At 35.7% G+C, this 25,857-nt stretch overlaps 2 protein-coding genes across 4 annotated transcripts in view; one reads left to right on the forward strand and one right to left on the reverse strand.

Moving 5' to 3' along the window:
- foxo1a (forkhead box O1 a) overlaps positions 1 to 13,874 on the reverse strand; it is a 36,823-nt gene extending 22,949 nt beyond the window's left edge. For both annotated transcript variants that reach the window (XM_052575605.1, XM_052575606.1), the window contains exon 1: positions 13,060 to 13,874. In XM_052575605.1, the coding sequence (XP_052431565.1) occupies positions 13,060 to 13,611 (552 nt within the window). In that variant the 5' untranslated portion in view covers positions 13,612 to 13,874. The remainder of the gene's footprint in view (positions 1 to 13,059) is intronic.
- A 794-nt stretch (positions 13,875 to 14,668) lies between these two features.
- Positions 14,669 to 23,741, forward strand: slc25a15a (solute carrier family 25 member 15a). 2 transcript variants are annotated; one of them, XM_052575608.1, is made up of 7 exons: positions 14,669 to 15,007; positions 15,394 to 15,477; positions 15,691 to 15,949; positions 19,645 to 19,785; positions 20,408 to 20,583; positions 20,768 to 20,926; positions 22,231 to 23,741. In XM_052575608.1, exons 2-7 carry the CDS (start codon positions 15,423 to 15,425, stop codon positions 22,350 to 22,352), a joined length of 912 nt encoding a protein of 303 aa, XP_052431568.1. In that variant the 5' UTR covers positions 14,669 to 15,007; positions 15,394 to 15,422; the 3' UTR covers positions 22,353 to 23,741. The 2 variants fall into 2 exon arrangements, with proteins under 2 accessions (XP_052431568.1, XP_052431569.1); XM_052575609.1 differs by having other exon boundaries at positions 14,669 to 14,885.
- The last annotated feature ends 2,116 nt before the right edge of the window (positions 23,742 to 25,857 follow it).

Consider the following 25,857-nt stretch of genomic DNA (forward strand, 5'->3'; position numbering starts at 1 on the left):
TTATGAAAATGTATTAAATTGCACATTATGAATAAATGTAATGCATTATAACCTTTTAATAATCCTTTAAAATGTATTATTCATAAAAGCTTTAAGTAAATTGTTACCAACTGTTTTTTTTTTTCTGAAAAGCTGATTGCTAATGTCGATAATGAAAAAATCCCAAATATTGGTCAATATATCGGCTTTGACGATATAGGCTGACCACTAACTAAAACTAAAGCTATTCAAAATTATTTTGTAATTGAAATCGATTAAATTAAATATAACTATATTAGACAAAAAATGTATATTAGAAATGTTGTCTTTAATAATGTTGAAGTACTAAAAAAAAATAAAACTACAAATCAAATAAAGATAAAGATATCACTAAAACAAAAACAAAAATAAATAAATAAATAAAAAGCTAGTAGTATTGTTATAAAGTAGTAGATACAAGTAGTATTGTTATATACTAATAGCATATAATGATACTTAAATGACATAGACTTAAAGACCATGTCATTCCAAATCCATAAAACATTGTCTCTCCGTATCACTGTAGCTCCAGTTATTTGGAGAATGTTCTCTGGACACAAGCAGCTTACACTCCTCTCTGTCAGCCACACTGCATGGATGCATTGTTTTCGTTCAAATCAAAGCATAAATACAGGTAGAAACATATCCTTGTGTCGCTGCTGACACAGAATAGCAGAATAGTGTACGCACGCTATATAACGTTACGGTTGAACCACTGAGGGCAGATGGACTACTCTGATTATGTCTATCATACTTTTCTGGACCTTGATAGTGTAATTTACTTGGCAGTTAATGGGACAGTCACAAGCCTCCCGGTTTTCATCCAAAATATCTTAAGTTGTGTTCCAAAGATGAACAAAGCTTTTACGGTTTGGAATAACATGGGGGTAAGTGATTAATGACAACATTTTCATTTTGGGGTGAAGTTACCCTTAATAAAAAAAAAAAAAATAATAAATAAAAAAAAAATGAATATATATATATATATATATATATATATATATATATATATATATATATATATATATATATATATATATATATATATATATATATATTACAGCAGGGAAAATAAGTGTTAATTATTAATGAGTTATATAAATGAGAATAAAAAGGTTTAGTGTTTAAATACAATGATTTGTAGTAACACAAACAGCACAAGCAGTTCTGGTTCAGATCAAGTAGACGTGTTTGGATCAGAGGCCAGATCTAATTGCACGTTGAATTAAATCCCTCTTGGCTTCCATGAGGCATCAGCCAAAAGCACTATCATGCAGATTCCACTTCAACTGCTGTAACATTCCAAAGGTTCCTTGTGGGAGATGAGGAATGTGGAAGAGGAAAGGTTAAAAAAGGGAAAGATGAAAGGAAGGCTTGGGAGGTGATTTAGAGGAAACAGGAGAAACAGGAAGAGGCCACACATATGGCGTCAGAGTCAGCACTCACCTTCAGTGATGACATCACCAGTGCACTGCCACATAACCTTGACTTTTTTTGCAAAACAGAAGATAATTTAAACTGATGGTCATATTGTGACTAATGTGGATACAGTGTATAATTTTTTATCTTTACATTTTTATATAACTATTTTATAATCTATTGTATTATATTATATATTATATTTTACATCAACTATAGTATTAATATATTATTATTTTATTTTACAGTATAACTTTGGTGATAAATTATAACTATTGAAATTATATTATAAATTATAATATCTAGAATATTAGTTTAATAATTAATAATAATAATAATAATAATAATAAAATGATTATTATTCTTAAAATGTTTACAATATTACAATATAATATTATCAAATTATATTTTTTTCACTACATGTGTCAGGCTTTTGTGTTTTTGATGTTCTTTTGATTGATTACAGACTTTTTTATATATATGTACATAAATATTTAGCATATTAGCAATAAGTAGATTGAACTTGTTTTTGAATTGTAATTTTGGAACAGGTTTATGGATTTTATTCGGCATTCTGTGCAAATTACAGTCACTATAATGTAAGCATCTACACTACAGACACACATTCCACAGCGAGGTCGATCCAGCTTTTCACTCCAAGTTTTGTATGAGTCACAGAAACCCCAGCGCCTTTGACAGGAAGAGACTGACGCATGGAAATATTGGTCACCAAAACATCAACAACTTGGAGCGAACAAGCAGAAACAAAACAAAACAGAGCGAAGAGGCTTAAAACTCCCGCCACTTGTTTTTTTCACTCTACTGTGTTGTGTTCAGCCTCAGTGAGTCGGCAGGCCAGTAACATGAATGATTCATTGAAACAAAACGGAGCACACATGTGGGCACACGTTTAATCTGCCCAAATGACTCGGCCTCAACCTAGGAATTCACTATCACAAAAACAGCCGCTACACACATACAGCTCAAAGGAACCAGTGAAAACAGGTTACAATCACAGGGTAGGGCCTATGATTTTTTTTTCCCCAAATCAGTTTTATTTTTTCCCAAATCTTTTCTTATAATTTTTTTTTTTAATTTCCTGCTTCCATTTTAATCAAAAAGCATGTGTAATTAATTGACATAATAATAATTAAACAGTTTAACAACCTTATTTAAACTAAAACTTACATTTTTAGGGACCAATGAATGAATGAATATATATATATATATATATATATATATATATGTATATCCCACATATTTTCCCATTGTTTTTTAGATTTCATTTGAATGGTTTAGATATATTTTAATAATGGTTTAATTAATAATAAATGTTAAAATTTTTCTAGTTTCATCATTTATTACAAAATAATTCTCAAAACTAGTGACAAACAAATAAAGGCATACAACATTAACAACTGTTGATAATGAATGAAAATGTAATAATTCCGTTTTTCTTTTTGGCAAAGAGCTAAATATGACGATGATTATTATTATATTACTACGTACATTCTACTGTACAATAGTAATATATTTCGGAAACAATCTGTCCTTGTTACATATGTTAAATATATTGACTATTATAATAACAATTAATTATACCCTAAGCCAAACCCTAAACCTAACCCTTACCATATAGTAAGAACATGTAGTTAATGTATAATTAAACTGTAACAAGGACACCTTAAAATAAAGTGTAACCTATATTTCTGTCACATTTTGATGGGTAGACTTCACATTTAAATAGTAGTCTTTTTGCACTTTACTATTTACATACAGTTGACCATATCACAATTTGATTGATTGTACAGACCTCTTTTTTTTATTCATTATGAAATTTCATGCCATTCCAAAATATGAATTCCATTTCATGACTGAATTCTGATATACCCAAATGTAGATATGTAAATGAGGTCAAATGAAATCCCACAGTGTTTGCCTTATAAAACTATAATGTTAACATCTCCATATTCTCTATTAATCTTGATACAAAATCAAGATTAAGTACTTTTGACACGGAAGTGGGTCAATGTTTGAATGTGGTGTGTAAAGGCATGTCTATGTGTGTGAGAGTGTGTTTGTGTGAGCATGGGCCAGTCACTCTGTGTCTATGTGTCATAATAGTGGGCCAGTCTGACAGGCACCACGTATAATCGCTTTAGGGCAAGAGTTGCACAACAGTGGAGAGGGTAATGCCTGTGGTCTGGGGCCTCAGCAGCCGGCGGGCTCATAAAAGTGATGGCTACAATAAACTTGCACACAAATTCTGGCATGAAGGCGCATATTTCTCTCTTTCTTTCACTTGCATGCACGAAAATTACTCAAAAACGAGCAAAGTGTAGCTTGCTGAGTGGTGGGCCCTGTGATCAGTCTGGGTGGTCCTGTCCATCGCTCTTATCGGTCGGAGACCCTCATTTGTCACTCAGCAGTATATGAACCTCTTCTTTTTAACAGGAAATGTGACGTGACAGCTCAGTCTTCTTCCTAATAACAAACATAATTTCTGCTGGCAAAGTGCACAAAGCGATTTTCTTTTCATCACAACTCGGCTCTCTACACCTATACACCAATTATATTTCCATAATATTGTGCTGACCTACATACACATAAAAGTGACTGTATACAAGGTCGATAAGAGATTGTGCCCAGTTTTCCGTGTCACATGATCCTTCAGAAATCATTCTAATATACTGATTTGCTACCTAAGAAATAACATGTTTATTAATACTAACAATGTTAAAACAGCTGTGCTGCTAAATTTGCTTTGTGTGGAAACTAATAAATTTCTTCAGGATTTTGGAGGAAAAGCATTTAATTTGGATTTTTATGTAATAGTGTAAAAGCCTTTATTGTCTCTTCGTCAGTTAAAGTATACGTTTTTCAACAAAAATTATGGCTGTCGATTTAATGCATTAATTTGATGCAATTAATTATGAAGAAAAAAAATTATGCGTTTATTGCAACTTGCTCCAGCTCGGACCTGTATGTCATCTTAGGTTAAGTAATCACTGCAAGCATTAGTGCTCAATTGCGATTTATTGCTCGGGTAAATTTTTTTGTATGGCTGTTGACATTATTTTTTAAATGTGGCCAATATTAGATTCCAATCCAAACTTATATAATAATATATGCAAGAGTGCAAATGGCAAATTCATTTTTTTTTCTTGAATATCTGTATGATTACAAATGTGATCTTGTTTGTTTATTGAACTATTGTATAAAATCGGTAAGTTAATATTGTTTATCATTTTGGACACTGTATTGTCAGTATTACCAGTTTTTGCTCAATGTCACTGACGAAAATAGTTCCAAACAAAGTCAAAACTGCTCTGCCTTTCACAAGGCTAACACACAGCATTACTGAATGAATATGGTTTTTGAATTACATTTTCAATAAATGACACAGGTGAACTGGGGAGGAAGCCTAACATTATGAATGTTGTTTCTAACTCGAGGATAATCTTGTTTTCCATCACATGATGAACTCTTTAATGAGAGCGCTGATTTACAGTGAAGATTAGAGTAGATGAGTTTCTTACACTGGTGCCGTGTTCACCTACCGCCATCATACCAAACAACTTTGTGACTCACTCTGACTCACTCCCCATGACTATTTGGTTTTAAATGGTCCAGTATGTCTACCCTTAGCATCAGATGGGATCTTAAATCTTGCAAAGAGAAGGAAAAACAAACCAGTTGGTGCAAATTCCTTCAGTTGGATTTTGCTGTGCCAAATTTCCAGAATATCTCTGACCTGAAGGGTTAATATTACGTGTTTGAAGTCAAGCAACCATTTTGTAACCCTTTAGAAAAGAGCAGTTGGTACCTAAATACTGACTGGGAAATCTTAACTTATTTTTGTGGTAACAGCCGAGTCAGACAATCTTTTTTTACCTTTCAATTCATAGATAATAACATTGGAAATCAGAAATATATGTTGACCGCTAGACTAGAAATACCCCCAGTTTTCATTTCACAAATCTGTTCACCTTATAATAGCCCAAGGCTCCAAACATCTACATCACTGCTGAAACATATAATCAGTGGTGAAACTGTCCGACATGTATGTCCAAATATTTGCCATCTTTCTCCTTGTATTTATATCTTATGGGGTTGGGGGAGCATGTTGCAACCCAAACAGCAATCCTGCCAATATACAGCTCTGTGGCCTTTTCCCTCATTCAATCCCCAACCCTGTTAAACTGAATCATGAGGATGTGATGTTCTGTCCCTGGGCTGCGGCCAGCGGTCCGTCGAGATATCAGCATGTTCTGACCACAGCGAGACCGGTTACACCACCCTGTCACCCTGCCCAGACAGGCAGATCGGCACAGGAGGGTGTGGGGAGAGGCATGCTAACCCCCCGTTGGCTCTGTCGAGCCCCAAAATACGCCCCCCACCCCTTCACCTCATCCGCAGTTTAAATGCAGCAGATGGTTTTTAAGGTCTGCTGCGGACTTGCCGGAACTGTCCTACTTGGAAGGTTTTACCACAGTGCACTCTTACATAATAGGTGAGGGACCTCGGATCGCTATGTAACGCGGCTCAAAATACACTCCTTACCTAAGCTCATTGTTGATAAACAAAATAAGAACAACCGTTGGTAAACTCTGAGCCCAGTTCAGGATCGGACAATTTCCCGCAAAGGTCTCTCCCTTTGGAAATTATGTAGCCATTCAGAACAAATACTGCAATGACAAATGAATTGCTTGAGTCTGATTTCCTTGGACACTCTACTGCCAAACACTTGCGGGAGAGCAGAAATCGGCGGTACATATTTTCAATGCTTGAAAGTGTGTCCCTTGGATCCCACGGTACTTGAAAAATATCAAACATTGCTCTTGTTAACTTTTTTTCTCTGTCAGTGGTGTGTTTAGTCTGGAGAAGGACGCAACATAACTCTCTGCTTCTTGACTCTGGTTCTGCTGCACTTTCTGAGGTCAAAAAGGTAAAGAATATATTGAAAAAATTTAGGATTAGGATGGTTATCTCGATTTCTATGCTAATAATATGTGCCAAGCCAAGTCTATTTTTTTTTTTTTATTTCCTTTGTGTGTGTGTGTGTGTGTGTGTGTGTGTGCAGGGGTATCCAATCCACTATCCAGAAGAGTATAGTTCAAAATCCTAATTAAACAATTCTTCAGGATTACTAGAAACTAAAAGAAAGTTGGCCCTAAATTCTATAGGACATCTTCCTCAAAGCAAGATTGGATGTTTTATTCCTTTTTATTTCTATTTATTCCCTCACATTGTTTCAAACCTGTGTTGGGGCAGGATGGAGTTAAACTTTGAAGAACATTGACCCCGCGTTATTGGATATCCCTGATTTAAAGAGTCTGAAGTAAACCAAACAAGCCTTTCAAACTAAACGTTCCTTCAAAAAGCACAACCATATGACACTGGTATTTCATACACAACACCTTCACACACACGTATGCCAGGAATAGTGATTCAGCACAAAACATAACACATTCACCATAACAAGGTGTAGTCTAAAAGAAAGGATTGTGATATACTTCAAGCTGACAGGAGGAAGAGAAAGGTTAAAAGAGGTTTATTGCAAGACTAAAGGCCTGGGATGGAATGTGCTCTGAAATTACATGTCCACCGGCCCTTTTATGTGAGTTTTTTTGGTTCTACATTTAGAAATGCAGGTCACATTAGTGCACAAGAGAGGCAGAGCCACCCTGTCTCGCTCACTCTCCACTAAAGGAGTTCCACTGACTAACAAGTGGCACCAGACTTTGGCCTGAAGCTCTCGGATTCCAGTAAACGTTTCATTATGCAATCTTTAATGAGTGTCGCCTTATCTGAACTCAGGCGAAAGCGCGTGTTAAGGAGCCAGAGCCTGAGTGGTTGACTGAGGAGCACTCTCTCCGTCGCTTTGGCCTAGCCCAGCTTTCACGGTTAAAAAATAACAGCCATAGACCCAGTTTATGCAGAGTCATATTTGATTAAGTGTAGTGACCCATGCGTAAGCACAAGCGACAGCCGGAAGAGAGGCTGTTGCCAGGATGCGAGACGAGGGAAGGGGTGAGAACTGAGGGGAGGTCAGGGCTTTTGGATGAATGCAAGTATCCTTCATACTAAAGTACAAGGGCTGACTGCACTGTCCCAGCAGGAGCTTCACAAGCAAAACACAGATTTCCTTCAGCCAAAATATGTGGTTCTTGGAATGATATTACATCTAATGTTCTCAGCTCTTCAAGGAATTAATTGCTCTTTCTCGCAGTAATAGAGCAGAACACAATGTGAGCATCACAGGGAGCAGTTTTTCAGAACCCAACTAGTGTCCTCAATGAAAAAAGTATCTTTAAAATGGGATTAATAAATAAATATTCAATATTTAAGTGATTGCATAATGTGCAATGTAAATATTTATTTATGACTCATTTATGTCTTTATGCACTAAATATTAATTGATTATTAAATAAACATTGTTTTAATATACAATGCACATTTTTGTTTAGAAATAGTTTTTAACCTTCAATATATTTAAATTCTAAATATAATATTATAAAATGTATATTAATTAATTAATAAAGTATTATTATTATTATATTATGGTTACTTTTATATAATAACTGCATTACATTCATATTCCAATCTTATCATGACATGACATCCACAAAATACCTTGTACATATTTCTAGGCAAGGCAAGGCAAGTTTATTATTTATTACTATATAAGCACATTTCTTACACAATGGTAATTCAAAGTGCTTTACATAAAAGAAAGTAAAATAATAATGAACAAAAATAAAACAAGCAATTTTAAAACTTTTAAAATGATTAAAACATTTAAAAACAGTTAGAAAATGATTTTACATAAAATAAAATAAAATAAAATAAAACAGTGAGAATATAGTGCAATCAGTTCGGACATTGCACAGTGCTCATTCAATAAATGCACAGCTAAAAAGATGCGTTTTGAGTCTAGATTTAAATGTGACTAGTGTTTTAGCACATTTGATCTCTTCTGGAAGCTGATTCCAACTACGGGCGGCATAGTAACTAAAGGCGGACTCCCCTTGTTTTGTGTGAACCCTTGGTATTACTTGATCCTAGTGATCTGAGTGCTCTGTTCTAATCCAAACTGTTTTCCTAGATGGCTGAAGTGAATGTACCTGAACTGAGGTCTATGTTTTGAAAACGGTTTTCAAAAAGTGTCAGTTGATTGGAGGATGGGTTATCACAGGGGCAAAGTGTGACGTACCACAGGACAGGAAATCGATTGCGGACATCAAAGAGCGCTCAAGTGATTGGCGACAGAGACCTGCATCAAACATTTACACTGCGAGAGTGACGTATGTTTCATAGATATAGCAAGAGCAGGAACAACACAGAACAGATCAAACCGAACCGTCTGAGCATGTTTGTTTAGAAACACTCAGAGACCTCATATCATGTGTTAACTTTCGAAACCAACACATGTTAGTGCAACTAAAGTTTACCACTCTTCAGACAGTTATACTCTCACGGCACAAAACAAGAGCCACTCTGGAGAAAGCATCAGACTCATATGCTTTGTCATAGCTTGAGTAAACTCAAACTAGACTGAACCTGTGGATTAGTGATTATGTGTATGGTAATCCATAACAGATGAGTAAAAAAGATGAAATAAATAAATAAAACAACAATAACCTGGTTCAAAATCTGTTGAAATGTGTTCAACAAATGTCCCTTGATGGTAAATGACGTGCTATGGACGTTCTCTGCGGAGAAGAGATGAGATATCATGTCAAGTTGCTCAGAGATGGCTGACTCACCAGGTTCCATTTCCTATTAGTAATTTGCCATTCACTAAAATCTAGAAGGAAAATTCTCTAAACAATACGTCTAAATGCGACAATGTTCTCTGTAGATATCACAACAGTTATTACAACCAGAATTCTTAAAAGTATATATGATGACAAATATTTTATTTAATTATATTTATTATTATTTAACAAATTGAATGTATTCATATTCATATGACAAATATTGTATACATTCTTTTTATTATTTAAAAACAAATAATGTATTCTTATTGTTATATATATATATATATATATATATATATATATATATATATATATATATATATATATGTTGTATATTATTTAGATTTTATTTATTCAGTATATATATATATATATATATATATATATATATATGTGTGTGTGTGTGTGTGTGTGTGTGTGTGTGTGTGTGTGTGTGTGTGTGTGTGTGTGTATATATATATATATATATAAAATGAAAAATAAAGATCATATTATAACACACATATATTTATAAGCTACCTGTCATGCTTCCTTTTTATCATAAAATAATCATCTGAATAAATATGTTTTTTTTATTATTATATATTAAATTAAAGTATATTATAGCTAGTATCCAACCAGAAAAACAATATTAAATCAAATGTCAATCAATGTTAAATGTTAAATTCAAAACATTGATTTAACCGAAGCTAAAGAGTCAGTAAATGTAAGCTTTATCTCAACTGATCACTGAGGAATGTGCATTTAGCATCTGGTATTCACTTTTCCTTTGAACGGTTTTCTGTTTCCCTTCACTAAACAACCAACGTCACCATTCAACTAATGCGCAGTTAGTCTTTTAGCACATCTGTTAGAATGTAAATTTCACAGTTCGTGGACATCTTGTTACAAAAATGCATCAGTGTGCTAGCGTAACTGACACTAGTTTTCAGTGGATTGTGGGAACGGGATAAAATGTGTACGGTAACCTGGCTTCAAGAATTCACCCTTTGAAGGTGTGACATTAAACTGTGTGTTACTTTGTCAAAAAGAGTTACTTTATCCCCTGCCTGGACTGAAGCCCAGACTGCAGCAATACAGAGCTCTTCTCTGCTTCACAAACTGACAATTTATCCAGATGATTCAGCACTGAAGGTTGATTTGTGTAGGTTGAAGGTGTTTGGGCTGTCAAAGATTCAATTCTCTTGTCACGATCAGAGCGTGCTAGGAGCAGCGCTGATAGATTTCTCCCCCTCTCATCCTTGCTTTTTTCTCTGTCTGACTACCAGCTCTCTGGAGAAAACAAAGCTGGCAAAAAGTGTCTTCCCCAAGAGAACTGACTGCCTGGAGAAAGATGCCTGCCAACATGTTACAGCTTACAGTTTAAGTTACAAGTTACATTCTTCATCAAAATTTTGGATAAAAAATTCATATGGATGTAAAAGAGAAAGTTGTCCACAAATGTTAATAAATATTTTTGATTTCACAGTCATGCAATACGACAAATCAACCATGCAGTCTCTTATTTAATGAAAAAAATTAAGTCTTATTGTCAATGTATTATTATTATTATATGTAAAAATTTTCATTTAGATATTTTATAATATAATAATTTATTAATTTTTTTTAAAGATTATACTATTACGACTGACAATAATAACAATAATAGTAATAATAATAATAATATCGTATATACATAATAGCCTTTTGCAAACAAAGCAATTAAATTATATATTTGTCTGGTTGTTAAAACAATTAAAGACTGATGATTTTCAAACTTAGCCTCTCCTTCCTTTCAGCATATTGGTTTGGAGTGACAGAAGCTGTGCCCCCGAGGGACCCTTTAACTGATCATTACCAGCGCCACATTGTTTATGAGATCAGAATAAAATTGAACAGTTCCTGCGGGAAATTTCCTGTGGTTCTCAAAAACATTGCCCTATTATGAGTCACACGTACTGAGCAACCAATCACAGCACAGATCATATCAGTTTTACTACCACAAAACAAACACACACATGATTTGACATTGGGTTTATCAGATGTGCTTCCGATAAGAGTGGGAAAGGCGCTGAGAGCTGCCCGTGCTACTAAGAATTATGTGTCATCAGAGGTAAGAGAGGTTAAATGCACCCGTTTCCAAATGCATTCAGTCATCAGTTCGTATACGGCTCTCCAACGGACGCACAAAAGCATAACAATTGTGGAATGCTGGCACACAGACACACAATAAATCAGAGGGTGGAGCGGATCTTTCCTTACATGTGTAAACTGCCATGCTTGCATACTTGGCAAACATCAGAAGGGTATTGACAGTTAATCCCGCGGATATTAATAGCGTGTGGTGTGATGATGCACTACACCTAACAACACAACTTTAGATCCACTTAGTGAGGTTTCCATGGATATAAAATCACTGTTTTCCTGTTTCTCCGGTTGCCAGGGTGGTTCAGGCATACCGGTGGTACAACAACGTAAGACGGCGTGTCACCAGAACTGCTTTATCTTGTGCTAGTGTTTGACGTCTTGATCTTCATGACACATAAACATGACCAAAGCTCAGTCTTATGGATCTGGGTCACACTTATGTTGAACTCTTCTTTGAATACACAAAAAACCTCAACCTCTAGTCTGTGTGGTGTCTTTCATGACCTCAAAACTTTATTTAACCCATATAAACGTTTTTTTTTATTTTTTAATATGATTATTATTATGCTTATTCAGTTAATTAAATCAATTAGTATAACATTTGTTTCCTATAACGGAATTTCTCTTTTTGGAAAAATGAAAATAAGGTGAAAACCTGATTCTTTTGATTAGGGAGGATGCGATAAATTCATCCGGGTCCATTGAAAAAATAACTATTTTAGTTATGAGGTGATGATTTTGTATGAATTTGTACAATGTGATTTGTAAGAAAATGTAGTAAAAAAAAAAAAGAAACCTGAATTTAACCATAAGTGGGCAGATTGTATGAAAAAGTACTACTGAGGTTTCATAAAATTAATAATAGCCATCAATTTGCCAAAAATAGCTAAAATGTTATGAATTTTCATGAGGTTTGTTGGATGAATGCAGCCTTTTCTCAGTGCTAGTCTAAGTCTGCATCTGGGCCTTGAAGGTCTTGTATTGGTTTAGGGTTTCTTGTTTTAGTCTTGACCTCAAGCTGTGGTCACATTTACCATTGTTATGCAAATGTTGCAGGTGAAATACAGTGTCATATGCTAGTCATATGAATTCACTGTGCGCTTGGTATAAAAGTGATATCTGTCTGAGCTGTGCTTCAGGCTTCACTTCATTATTGACAATAGACAAACTGTCTTTTACCCCATAATGGTCTGGTTTTCCAGGTTTTTGTCTTGTCCTAACTTCAACTCCAACAAGTTCCACCTTGAAATGTGGAAAGGTCCTATAAATCTTTGCTGTCAGCAGGCACCTATAAAACACTTGTTACTCGGGAACTGTCATGTGACATGGGTCAGCACTTGAACTATTGACTGCAGTGCACCACCTTCCCATGGCCTGCGTGTAACGAGAGGCAATCATCGGTCCTACACGACAATGAATGCAGACTATTGACAATCCCATGACAATCCTAAAACAATAAGTGAAGGATGCATAATAATCAGCCCCTAAACTAAGTAATTGGGTCACGCGGGACAACAAGAATCTATACCAACTAAGCAAAACCCAAAAGTTCGCATGACGAGGGGGCGTTCATATGTTTTTGTTTTCATAACAGCTGGATGGGAGCGCATCTGAGGGGGAACCATGGTAACCAAGACGCGTTTATAGAAGTTGAACTGTTTGGCGAAAAACCCCAAAAAACACGAGGTGCAACCGACTGACGCACGAGTACAGAACAAAACTGAAAACATACCTTCCAACCAGCGGAGCTGTTACTATCCCCTTTGTCCTTAAAGTAAGGGACGCTTTTCACCATCCAGTCGTAGATCTGAGACAAGGTGAGCCGTTTTTCGGGGGTGCTCTCGATGGCTTTGGTAATCAGGTCCGCGTATGACATATTTCCCCAGGCGTTGCGTCTGGACGAGCTGCTCTTGCGCTGAGCGGCTGCCGCGGCTGCGGCGGCGGCTGCCACCGGAGAGGAGAGCACAGGCACCTGTTGCTGGTGGCTCGGGATTTGTTGCTGGTGGATGCAGTTCTCCTGGCACTGAAAATCGCCGCACAGCATGAGGGGCTTCTGATCAGGGTAGTCCTCATTCTCTTCCAGCAAACTGAGGTTGTTGATAAAGTCCGTGTTGCTGGAGGGCTCCTGCTTGACGGACGGAGCCGGGGACGATGTGTTGGAGTCGGCGGCGGCGGGGTTGGGGAACTCCGGACGCGGCAGCGGCCAAGTACAGGAGCGGGGTCTGGAGAGCGGCTCGAAGTCCGGGTCGATGTCGACCATCTGGTTTTGGGCTGCTTCAGCCATGGTACCAGCAATACTGTTTGTGTCTTAAAATGTCACATATGACAGTCAAAATAAAATATGACGCGAAACGCGAAAGAACAAACGGAAAGAAAATGCAGTTACTTTAAACTGACTTGGTTACATTGGAAGCGTCAAAACGTGGCTAGAGCGGCATCAGATTTGTGTTGTTTTAAAGTTTAGTAATCCAGTCTAGTCCAGTATTATGCGATAGTCCTGTTGCTGTAGCTTGTTCAATGTCTGTATACCAAAACTGTAAGTGCGCTTACTGGAACTCACTATCATATGTCACCTGACTCCGCCCAATTACATGATTGACAAGTGCCGAGAGCCAATAACAGGCGCGCGTTTGAAAGCGAAACAAGCAGCGTTTTTTGTCCTTTAAAAACTAGTAAACAAACTTTCACGGAGTTTGGATGTTATGAAAACCATCTCTGTTTTGACCGAATGGCTTCTAGCTTCATTGTATTGCTTGTTCATACACATACGCACATAGTTATGTTTGTTTAATTATGTTGTTACAAAATGGTACTAAACTGAAAGAGAGAGAGAGAAAGAGAGAGAGAGAGATAGATAGAGAGAAATAGAAACAGCATCGACGCTTAACTTTCCAACCAAGGTGTTTTCGTTGACCACAGCGGTTATAACGAATTATTTTATTTATTATTATCGGTCCTTTTTTAGGAATATAATTAGTGCTAAAATTAAAGGATCAAATAAAGATGGAACAGATTTTTTTTTTTTTAGCTTTTCTTGAAGATTGCTCAGGACTCGGATTGAGGTCATTCCACCAGGAGATAACATTTAATTATAAGTCTGTGAAAGCGATTTTGTGCATCTTTGGGATGGCACAATAAAGCGACATTCACTTGCAGAACGCAAGCTTCTAGAGGGCACATTAGTCTGAAGTAATGATAAATAAAGTAAATGATAAGTAAAGATAAGATATATATCTTATCTGTACATCTTTTGGATGCTTAGATAACTGTTACTATACTCTAGGCTATTCTGCCATCTAGTGCTTCAAATACATAAGTGTCCCTGGTATTTGTTATGCTCGAATATCGCGTTTGATGAAGTGACCTTGTGTCTCAATCCTTATGTTGAGTCAACAACTTCTGCAGGATATGACAGCAACACGACCGCCTTCTCTTATTACCAATGCACATGGTTCCAGGAAGACCCCACATGACGAGCCTTACACACCCGTGTCCTGCGTGTGTGGCATGTACACACCTGTGGAGCTGATCGAGGAAGTGCGAGGGTTAGTACTTCAGGTGTGTTTTTCGCCAGTATTAAGGAGTACTTCTTACACAGGACGGGTTGTAACGAGGCTATTCAACCAAGCACATTATTGGATATAGTCTGAAGGCAGTCAGTTATCCATAAGGAAGGGACGGTGAGTGTGAGAATACCTGCTCTCTGCGGTCATGAAGAACATATGACATTGCAGTAGATGAGTTTAAAGTTACTAAGACATTCTGTTCTTGGCATGTGAATGTTGGCACATGAGGTGGTTAAGTCGGTCAGTGTTGGGCTCAGTGGGTCTCTTTAACCCTCATGGGGGATTCCCTCTAAATCTGATTTAAAGATTAAGGCTATAAATAAAGAGCTCACACTTCAGATATAAATAATACCATGTTCTTACTTACAGACTAAACTTATGTTCTGTGAGGACTTTTTTTTTTTTTTTTTTTTTGTGATAGACATTTTTTGATGTGATCAGGACAGTACTTCTTAATCTGGGTGAATCTGAGTAAAATCTGTTGTCCTCTTATTTTACAGGAAGTGATGCAATATTGAAGAAGTTAACTATGGCTCCACATCCTGTCACTCAGGCCATTATTGATCTGTCAGCTGGAGCATGTGGTAACAGACTTTTACAGACTATTATTAATTTCCTTTGTCTACGTTAACTACTGTAATATATGGGGGGGTTAAACACCATGTACACTATTTTCCACCTGCCTGATTTGCACACATTTTGCATTATGATGGGAATTTTGTTACAGTAAGAAACAAGAAAGATTGGTTATTTAAAAACATACAGGCATTTTCGGCACTCTCTTCTGTCTTTTTAAGGTGGGATTGCATGTGTGCTAAGCGGGCAGCCCTTTGATACAGCCAAGGTGAAGATGCAGACTTTCCCCAGCTTGTACAGAGGCTTTGTCCACTGCTTCGTCTCAGTCTATAAACAGGTTGGACTGCGAGGGCTCTATCAGGGCACCACACCTGCCCTCATTGCCAACATTGCTGAAAACGCTGTGCTCTTCATGAGCTACGGCTTCTGCCAGAATGTTGTCCGCTTTGTCTCAGGACTGGACCAATCCGCAGAACTCAGGTGAGGTACCATTACAGTAAAGTGCTACAAATAAGACATATGATTGTCCCATTGAACATTAAACTCGAAAGCACAAAATCTATGAAAATCTATCATAAAAATGAATTACCAAGAAGACAGCATCATAAGTATAGAGCAGCTAAGCCTTTGGGACTCAAAGGCCCCCAAATTATAAGTAAAATGTACAAATTGAAAATGTTATGTTGCCTTATCAAATAACAAATAAATGATATATAAATATAATAACTGTGGTATACTGTATATACACTATATGGACAAAATAATTGGGACACACCTTGTAATTAGCTACTGAATTAAAGTCTTTCAAAACACATTGCCACTGGTGTGCACCTAGACACAGTCTGCATTAACAAAAAATAATTCTGAAGAATAGTATGAATTGGATGCCACTTTTTAAAAGTGGAAGTGTATAGGAACAGCAGCAACTTAGCCATGAAGCGGAAGACCATGTAAAGTCACAGAGCAGGGTTTACCGAGTGCTGAGGCAAATGGTGCATAAAGGTCAGCAATGCTCTACTGATTCCATAGCTGAAGAGGTCCAAATCTCCACTGGCATTAATATCAGCACACAGGCTGTGCAGCGGGAGCTTTCATGGATTGAGTCTCTATGGCCAAACAGTTACATGCAAGCCTCATCAGCTGGAGTAAAGCACGCTACCACTGGATTCGGGAGCAGTGGAAACATGTTCTGTGACAATAACGCTTCTCTGTTTGCCGGATTCAGGAGAATGTCACCTGATTGCATTGTGCCAACTGGAAAGTTTGATTAAGGATGGAGAGTGGTATGTGACTGTTTTTTTGGGCTAGGCTCCTTATTTCAAGTGTAACCTTAATGCCTTACACTACTAAGACATTATGGAGAATGCTGTGTTTTCAAATTTGTGGGAATAGCTGGGGGAGGGCCCTTTTCTCTTACAGCATGATTGTGCCCCAGTGCACAAAGTAAGGCCCATTAAGTCATGGTCAGATGAGTTCAGTGTAAAACCCTGACCTCAACCCCATTGAATATGTTTGGAATGAACTGGAACAGAGATTGCTAGACAGCCTTCTCTTCCAACATCAATGCCTGACCCCACAAATGATCTGCTAGATGAACAGACAAAACTGACCACAGAAACACTCCAAAACCATGAACAAAAACATTTTCTCCAAAAATTTAAGAAACACTCATATATTACTGAGTAACATTTTCATGTAACATTGTATTTACATGGGATATGATTGTACATTAACATTAATGGAAAACAAAATTATATTACCACAAAACCATGTCCTAAAAACATTTTGGTCCTTATTTCTTAGTGCTTGTCCACATGCTGGATAAACTGTAAAGATACAGTATGACACAGAATCATGCTCTTTTAAACACATGGGCTGTTAATATTATATACTGTATTTGGTGTGTAATTCCGATGTGCTTATGTTTCACTAGTCCACTCAATATGCATGATGCAATTCAATCCCAGAGGACAGATGCTATGTCATGTGACCCACGGCCTGCGTGTTCAGAGCACCTTTTTTTATTGGATAAACATTAGATGTTTATAGTCAATACAAGGGTTACAGTTTCTTTCATGTCACATCTTAAAATACTGTGTAAAACATAATATTAATGTATCCCAATAATGAGATCAAATGGCAATACTATGGTACTTTAAAAAAGCTAGCATGGCATTCACCATGGGATATTTATGAACCATGATATTTTATAAAAGGTATTTAAAAAAATATGTTAACTTTTTGTTGGTCGTGACTGTTTTGGTTTCTGTTCAGAGAACTGAAGTCTGTTCCTATTGTTTCTGATGACCTTCTCATGTCCTTTTGAGTTATCCTGTGTATTTATACCCCTAAGTGATTGTGAATCATTGTCTTTGTGTTATTGCAAAGCTGTTTCACTGATGTGTACCCTTTGGATTATTCCTCATCCTGAATTGCCTTCTTGTTTAAAGAAAGAGCTGCACTTAAAGGCACAATATGTAAGATATTTCAGTGTTATATATTTTGCTAACTTGTGTACTTACAGTATCGCAAATGTTTCAAAGAATGTTTAAATCGAGACTCATAAGCAATTTTAACTAGGGACACAGACTGTGTCCATAGTGTCAGTGTGTCACCTGTCAGTGACGTCATAACGCCTCGATTTCTGGCTTTGTTTTGCAGAAAACATGGAAACACCAAATACACTTCAATATTTTGTGCATTTTAATAGACCAATGACGACCGCACAGAGTAGTATTATAACAGAACTTTCAAATGTATCTAGTATCTAAAACAGCTTTTTCCACCTGCGTACACACAACTGGAAGGAGTGGAGGCGGTCAACTGTGGCATAATAAAAGCTCTGCTGCTTTCGAGCCTTGTGTCGCACTCATTCAGCGTCCTCGTTTCACTTCGACGGCTTTCAGCCTCACCCTGCTTCTACAACGCTACTACATTAATAAATCATTAGCTCATCCATGAATATGATTTAGGAATCCCGTTGGATTGTATCGGGTGTGGGGATAACAACAACTCCCATGATTCCACACTCAGTCAAAGCGTCATCAAACTATACCTTTGTTTATTTTGAATATGCGCTCCTTAGTGGCAAAAAATTACATATTGTGCCTTTAAATCCTTGTCTCAACAGTTAAACGAATCTCCATTCACCGTTGATGAGGTGGATGAGGATCACAATCACTGGCTCCCCAGACACTGGATTTTCTCCCTGAGCCCCTCCCAGCCATTAATCGCACCTGCCATGGACCCCAGGACAACACCATGCCCTACACAGACCCTAGCCTGTGGCCACGGCCACCATGGGCCCTCAGTTTAGTCTGTTTCTAGAGCCAGCGCCTTTCACCCAGTCCATCCCAGAGCCAGCACCTGCCACCCAATCTATCCAGGAGCCAGAGCTTATTGACCTACTGGGTTTAAGTCCCACCCCTAAAGCACTTCCTCCTCTGCTGGCCCCACCCAGCTCTATTGACTCACTGGTTCTGTCCATTTTTATTAATTTTATGACCCTTCCTTTTCCACTGCCCTGCATCATAGCCTTGATGGTTTTGTCCTGGGCCACTGGTCATCCTTCTTTGACTCTGCCATGGTCCTCTTTCTTCTCCGGCTCTTCTCAGCTAGCTCCACCAGTACAATCACAGTCTCCTGGTCCACCACAGTCTTTGAGTTGTGGAATCTGAAAAGACCCAACCCTCAGGCCCAGACACCTCCACCTTGAGCTTCCAATTACCCGGCTCTTTCATGGTCACCGATCCCTAAATCTCCACTGTGGATTTCCATTCCTCTGGCTCTTCCAGGTGTTTGGTGAGGGGGATACTGTCATGTCCACTTTGATTTCTGTTGAAGAACTTAATTCCTGTACTTCTATTGTGAACAAAAATGTGTGAAAAAAGTGTGACCACTAATTTATAATGGTCATAATTAAGTTATTAATCCTCTTAATTTTTACAAAGCAGTGTTAAATGAAAAAAAAAATTCCCAGAAAATGTAAAAATGTAGTAATGTTTTTTGTTTGGTGTTACTATTGACTCAGAAATGGTGTTATATCTTGATTCATATGCAGTGATTCATATCACATTTGATTGTGAAATGATACATGAACTATAATAACAGTGTCAGTGTGAACTCTCCTGAAGTTCAGCAGTGTGTGTGATTATTAGATGTATTGTGTGTTTCAGTGATGTTCAGAAGGCCTGCTCAGGCTCTGTTGCTTCTATCTTCTCCTCTCTGGCTTTATGCCCCACTGAACTGGTTAAATGTCGGCTGCAGGCCATGCATGAAATGGAGGCATCCGGCAAGATCGCCAGTGGACAGAAAAGGTCTGGTTATGTTTTTTTTGTTTTTTTTTATATATATATATTTGTTATTCAAGTTATATTTGTTATATATATATATATATATATATATATACATATATATATATATATAATTAAAGCACCACATTTTGATTTGTGTAACATAAACAAGACAATTGAAATAATGTCATAATTAAAAAAAAAAGATCAAATTGCTTTTTAAATTAGACTCTTATTTTTCTCATGCCAGCATTTTTTTATGCACAGGTTTTGACAGGCCTTGAGAATTCCCTGAATACCTGTTTTTACCCGTCATCATTTACTTACCCTCATGTGGTTACCAAATGTGTTTGCATTTTTTCCTGTGGGATTCAGAAGACAAAATAGCCCACTGAAACCTTTCTCAAACTTTTTATTTATTTAGTTGTTTGTTGTTCCATATACAGTTTAGGAATTATATGAATGTGTGTAAATGATGACAGAATATTCATTTTTGGGCAAGTTCAACTGAGCTAATGTTGGATGAAGCCATCTACAGTTCCTAAGTTCAGAGTGCCTATAATGCCATTAAACTCGGACGAGTTCGGTGTGAAATCATAATTCTCCAGTAGTTTGGATCTTGCTGAAATTCCTTTGTCTCTTTCAGCACGGTGTGGTCTGTTGTGAAAAATGTGTTACGGACAAACGGACCTCTGGGTTTCTATCAGGGTCTCACCACCACTATAGTCCGTGAGATACCTGGATACTTCTGTTTCTTTGGAGGATATGAACTCAGCCGCTCAATGTTTGCCCAACACATGGGAAGAGACAAAGAGCACATAGGTCAGTCCATGAGAAGGCCACTTAAAAACCTAAATTCTGGCACAATATATTAATGTCATTGCAAATTATGTTTTTTGACGAATTTCCAAGCTGCTTTTTCATTAACTTCATTCTTCTGTGGTACAGAACAGCTTGGATGATTCTTCCAACAGGAAATTCCCCTCTGTATCCATGTTTCTGACAGGTGTTGTGCCCTTGATGTTCAGTGGTGGTTTTGGCGGTGCCTGTCTGTGGTTGGTTGTGTACCCCATAGACTGTGTGAAGTCTCGCATCCAGGTTCTGTCTTTAGCAGGGAAACAGGAAGGCTTCCTCAAGACTCTTATGGGGATTTTACGAAATGAGGGTGAGATTTCAGGATTTAACTTTGTTTCAAAACCTGTGCAACACTGTATGTAATATTTTATCCGTCTTGGTGATTGATAAATTCTCAACACAGGAAACTCAACCTATTGTTCAAATATAGTTTACTGTTACCTAGGCTAATACATTATACTTTGATACGCCAAAAACTGCACGGGGACAATAATATTGAGAAAACAATAATTTTTTGCAAATATCTTTTAAGTATCAAATGAAAAATACATTATGAAATGCATTTTTAATCAGAGGCTTAATGCCCATACAAACCGAGGGGCATGTGCCTCCTCAGGTTTCTGAGGACTTTGAATGCAACTTTCAAAAGACAAACAATTAATATTTTTACATTTGACAATTGAGTTCCTTGATCATTGCATGTTTAAAATTAATACAGGAAAATAATATATATATCTCTCCTGAAAATGACCCATCCTCCTGTATATAATACATAAAGCTTAATTCATAATATATATATATATATATAAATTATTGATTTCTTTTTTAAGGTGTGATTAATGGTGTAAGCAAATCTGTTCATTTTCACCATCTGGTGGTGATTTCATGAATTACTTTCGCCATTTTTTTATTTATTTATTTATTTTTTTACATATGTTTACATACGAAACAGAAAAAAACTCTATAAATAATGCAGCATTTCTCTGTAAAAAAAAAAAAATAAATTAAATAATAATAATTTCTGTAGTGTTTGGTTAATGATATACTTCAAATGAAAGCCAAAGTTTTTAATCTTACAGATATTGTTAGTAAGTTTAAAGAGTTGCATAAAATAAAACGTGAAAAAAAGGTTTTTTCTTAGAGCACTGCAATACAAAATTAATCATTTTGTTTGATCATTTTGGTGTCCTCATGTAGTACTATGCTGATACACTTGATATCTGAATGTTAAAATTAAATGTTAATAGTAATTAAATAATTAAATGGGAATGTAAGCCCATGCATGTTAATTAATTAGGTAAAATGTATTTTTTATTATATATATATATATATATATATATATATATATATATATATATATATATATATATATATATATATATATATATATATATATATATATATATATATATACACATACATACATATATATAGCAGAAAATTGTTCAGGCACAGTAGACTTTATTAGAGTAAAGCATACTGTGCCTGAAACAGACAAAGCTGATCATTTAAGACCTTTTAAATTATCAACATGATCAACACTTTGCTATAAAACCTCTTGTACAAAATCTATTGCATTGTCTGACAGTTTATATTCTGCCATCTTGTTTGCAGGAGTGGCACCACTGTATTCCGGTTTGACCCCTACTATGATCCGAACATTTCCTGCAAATGGAGCTCTCTTTTTAGCCTATGAAGTCAGTCGCAAGATAATGATGCAACAGTTTGAACACTGAGTCCAGTCTTTTTAATGCCATATTTGGTTGCTTTTAAAACATCCTTAATGATGTCTTGGTATACACATATCTGAACAACTTTAAAGGCTAAAAAGGCCTGTGTTTGACAGATGTGTGAACAAACAATACTGTATTTTATTTTTTTGGTGTTTTATAAAATGCACTCCTTATGTTGCAACCTCTTGGACTTTACACAAATACAACCACTTTACAAACACTTAAGCTGCACTGTCATTTTCATTTAAACATGATCAAATATTAAAGAATTAAAACAGTTTATTTAGAAATTAAATATTAATTTATTAAGAGTTTTATCAAATATTTGGAATTATTTACAGAGTAGTACTATCAATATTAAATTAATATTTATATTGTATTAATGAAAGAACTACAACTATTACCATGTTAATTTAAGAATATTTTTTATATTTGTTTATGAACACATTTATTCATTTATATTATTGTATTTGTTTTTATTTATTTTTCTATTATTAGTTATTTATTTTTAGTTTGGAACTCCATAGAACAAAGCTCCTTTCCATACAATGGCAGTTCACACTGACCAAACTGATTAACTTTCAAAGGGACAAAAACATATTACAAACATTTAAAAAGTTATAGAATTTGCTTTAATATAAACTGTCATTATGTCCATATTTACAACATAATCACTCCCGTCTGGTGAGTTCACAAACTTCTGCAAATGGATGACTGAATCAGTGAGATGAATTAAAGAACCTAATCATTTAAATTTGGTAATTTTGGTATGGTCAAACTGTTGGTGTGTCCTTGTCCAAAATTATTTTATAGTATGAGAATATGCTACTTGTATTGTGTTTTTGTAGCATTATGATGTGTTTGCCCCTACACACTATTCAGCAAATGTGCAAACCTGTTACCCAATATGCCATATGTCTTAATAATTGTATTATTATTATTATTAGATTTTCATTATTAAAATATTAAATCATCGTGTGTTCATTTTGATCCCCCTTATAAACTGCAATATTTTTATATGGGTTTTTTATGTAAAAAAATTGCTTCCCACAAGCAAATGTTTGGACTGAGAATGCCAAAAGCAATGCTCTACAGGCCTACTAGGATCAATTGTAGAAAATCAGTGATTACAGCCCTACAGTTTAATATTATTTCTGAGCCAAATATGAAGGAATATATTTAAATCCACATCAGGAAGAACATACAACACAAGCAACTCAAGTGTGTTATTATATCTCCGTGTAGGTGATTGCAGCTGAGGATGAGATGAACGCCTCACAGGAACTGAAGGAAGCGTCTCTGCTGATCGCTGAGTCACCATTAGCTCTGCGGCTATGATACCTCCAGACTCTAAACACCATCGCAGTAGAAATAAACTCCTCCATCATCTTCCCCTTGCCCATTGATATCATTCAACATTTCGAATCCAAAAAAGAATGAATAATTAGCAGATTCAGGGAAATAATGCAGCCTTTGCAAGGAATAGTTCAACCAAAAATGAAAATATTCTGAAAACTGACTCACCCTCAAGTCATTCAAGGTGGGTTTCTTTCTTCATCATAACGTATTTAGCAAAAGTTAGCATTGCTCACCAAAATATGTGATATCAAAATGATGATTCATTATCAAAGTTGGAAACAGTTCTGCTGCTTAATATTTTTTCATATTTAAAATAATAATAAAAAAAGAAACTATGTTTTAAAAATATAAATATTTTGTAATAACAATATACACTACTGGTCAGTAATTTGGGGTCAGTATTTTTTTTTTTCTTCTTTTTTTTTTTAAATAAAAATCAATACTTTTATTCAGCAAGGATGTGTTAAATTGATAAAAAAGTGATAGTAAATAAAATATATTATTAGAATATATATTATTAGAATTTTTTTTTTTGAATAAATGCAGTTCTTTTTAACCTTTTATTCATCAAATATATTAGACAGCAGAACTGTTTCCAACACTCATAATAAATCAGAATATTAGAATGATTTCTAAAGGATCATGTGATAGACTGGATGTTACATGTGACACTGAAGGCTGGAGTAATGATGCTGAAAATTCAGCTTTGCATCACAGGAATACATTTTTTTAAAGTATATTCAAATAGAAAACTATAATTTTAAGTTGTAATAATAATTCACAATATTACTGTTTTTTTCTGTATTTTTGATCAAATAAATGCAGGCTTGATAAGCAGAAACGTCTTTCAAAAACATTAAAAATAGTAATGTTTCCTTTTGGTCTGTACTGTATATATTTATATATATATATATATATATATATGTGTGTGTGTGTGTGTGTGTGTGTGTGTATATATCAATTATTTTTAAAGGAGTTGAAAGTCAGCTCTAAGAAATGGGATACTTTTACATTTTCTTTTAATATTTTTTTAATATTTAAACCCAAGGGGAAATAAAGTGCAACATAATCATCAAAAGAGTTTTTGAATGCATCACAACAGTGAGTAGATACACTAACAAGGTTCGAACGAAACAAATTAAATCACAGCTTTGAGACATGCTTTTCCATTAACGTGTTGTAACACAGATCACACATAAAGCTCATACAAGCTGTACAACACAAATTAGGAGAAGAGGAAAAAAAAGGACATTTCATTAACACAATCCTTAGTCCTTCCTTAAATATCCAATGACAGACAGCTGTGTTTGTATTCCAGTTCTTAAAAAAAACTAAAAAATATTAATAACATGCAGTCATTATTTACTCATTCTCACACGTATACTCAATACAACACTAGTTCACAGTCTGGATAGATCTGGAACATAGTGTACAAGTCATAAAGACTATGATGACTAAGATGCTATATAATCCAATATTTGGCGATAATATAGCTTAAATGTCCGGAACATCAAACTAGGTAAATAGTTTTTAGCATGGCACAACGTGAAGTGCGCTACATGGACAAAAACAACAACATACAGGTTTGAAGCGATATGAGACTGAGTAAATAGTGACAAAATGTAATTTTTTTTTTTTTTGTCTGAACTGTTCCTTTATGAATGGAAGAAGCATTCAGAAACTTCATAATCATGTCCATGGGACACACAAAGTGGGGAAAAAAGACACAAGACAAAAAATCAGTGCATTTCACAACCTGACTGATTGAAGATTTCCTTTCATTTATATTTCAAATGCAGAGATGAGCATAATCCAAGCAGACACTTAAGGAACAGTAATTGCAGACAGGAAGTTGATTTTTCTATTTCATTATTTCATTCAGAGCTTCCAGTTAAATTGCAATATGAGTGAAATACATTTAAATACAAGTCTGATATTACATTGATGCCAACCTCTCAAATGTATACCTGTAGTTTACATTCCGTTCTGTAGATTCAGCATGAAGATGTTTTAATATGTATAACACTGTAATGCACCTTCCTAACCTGAGCTGGATCACTGACTGAGATGGGAGTCGGTACTCTCGGAATGAGCAGGAATAAATAAACATAATTCACCAGTAAAATGGTATAAAATCAGCCATCATTAT

The sequence above is a fragment of the Carassius gibelio genome, chromosome B15, assembly GCF_023724105.1.
Source record: "Carassius gibelio isolate Cgi1373 ecotype wild population from Czech Republic chromosome B15, carGib1.2-hapl.c, whole genome shotgun sequence".
Taxonomy (NCBI): domain Eukaryota; kingdom Metazoa; phylum Chordata; class Actinopteri; order Cypriniformes; family Cyprinidae; genus Carassius; species Carassius gibelio.

Excerpts from the sequence above, each read along its gene's own strand:
- slc25a15a (XM_052575608.1), top strand. The coding sequence starts at position 15,423 with ATGGCTCCACATCCTGTCACTCAGGCCATTATTGATCTGTCAGCTGGA. Across the intron at positions 15,950-19,644 it reads GACCAATCCGCAGAACTCAG|TGATGTTCAGAAGGCCTGCT; the intron begins GTGAGGTACCAT and ends TGTGTGTTTCAG. Across the intron at positions 20,927-22,230 it reads GGGGATTTTACGAAATGAGG|GAGTGGCACCACTGTATTCC; the intron begins GTGAGATTTCAG and ends TCTTGTTTGCAG.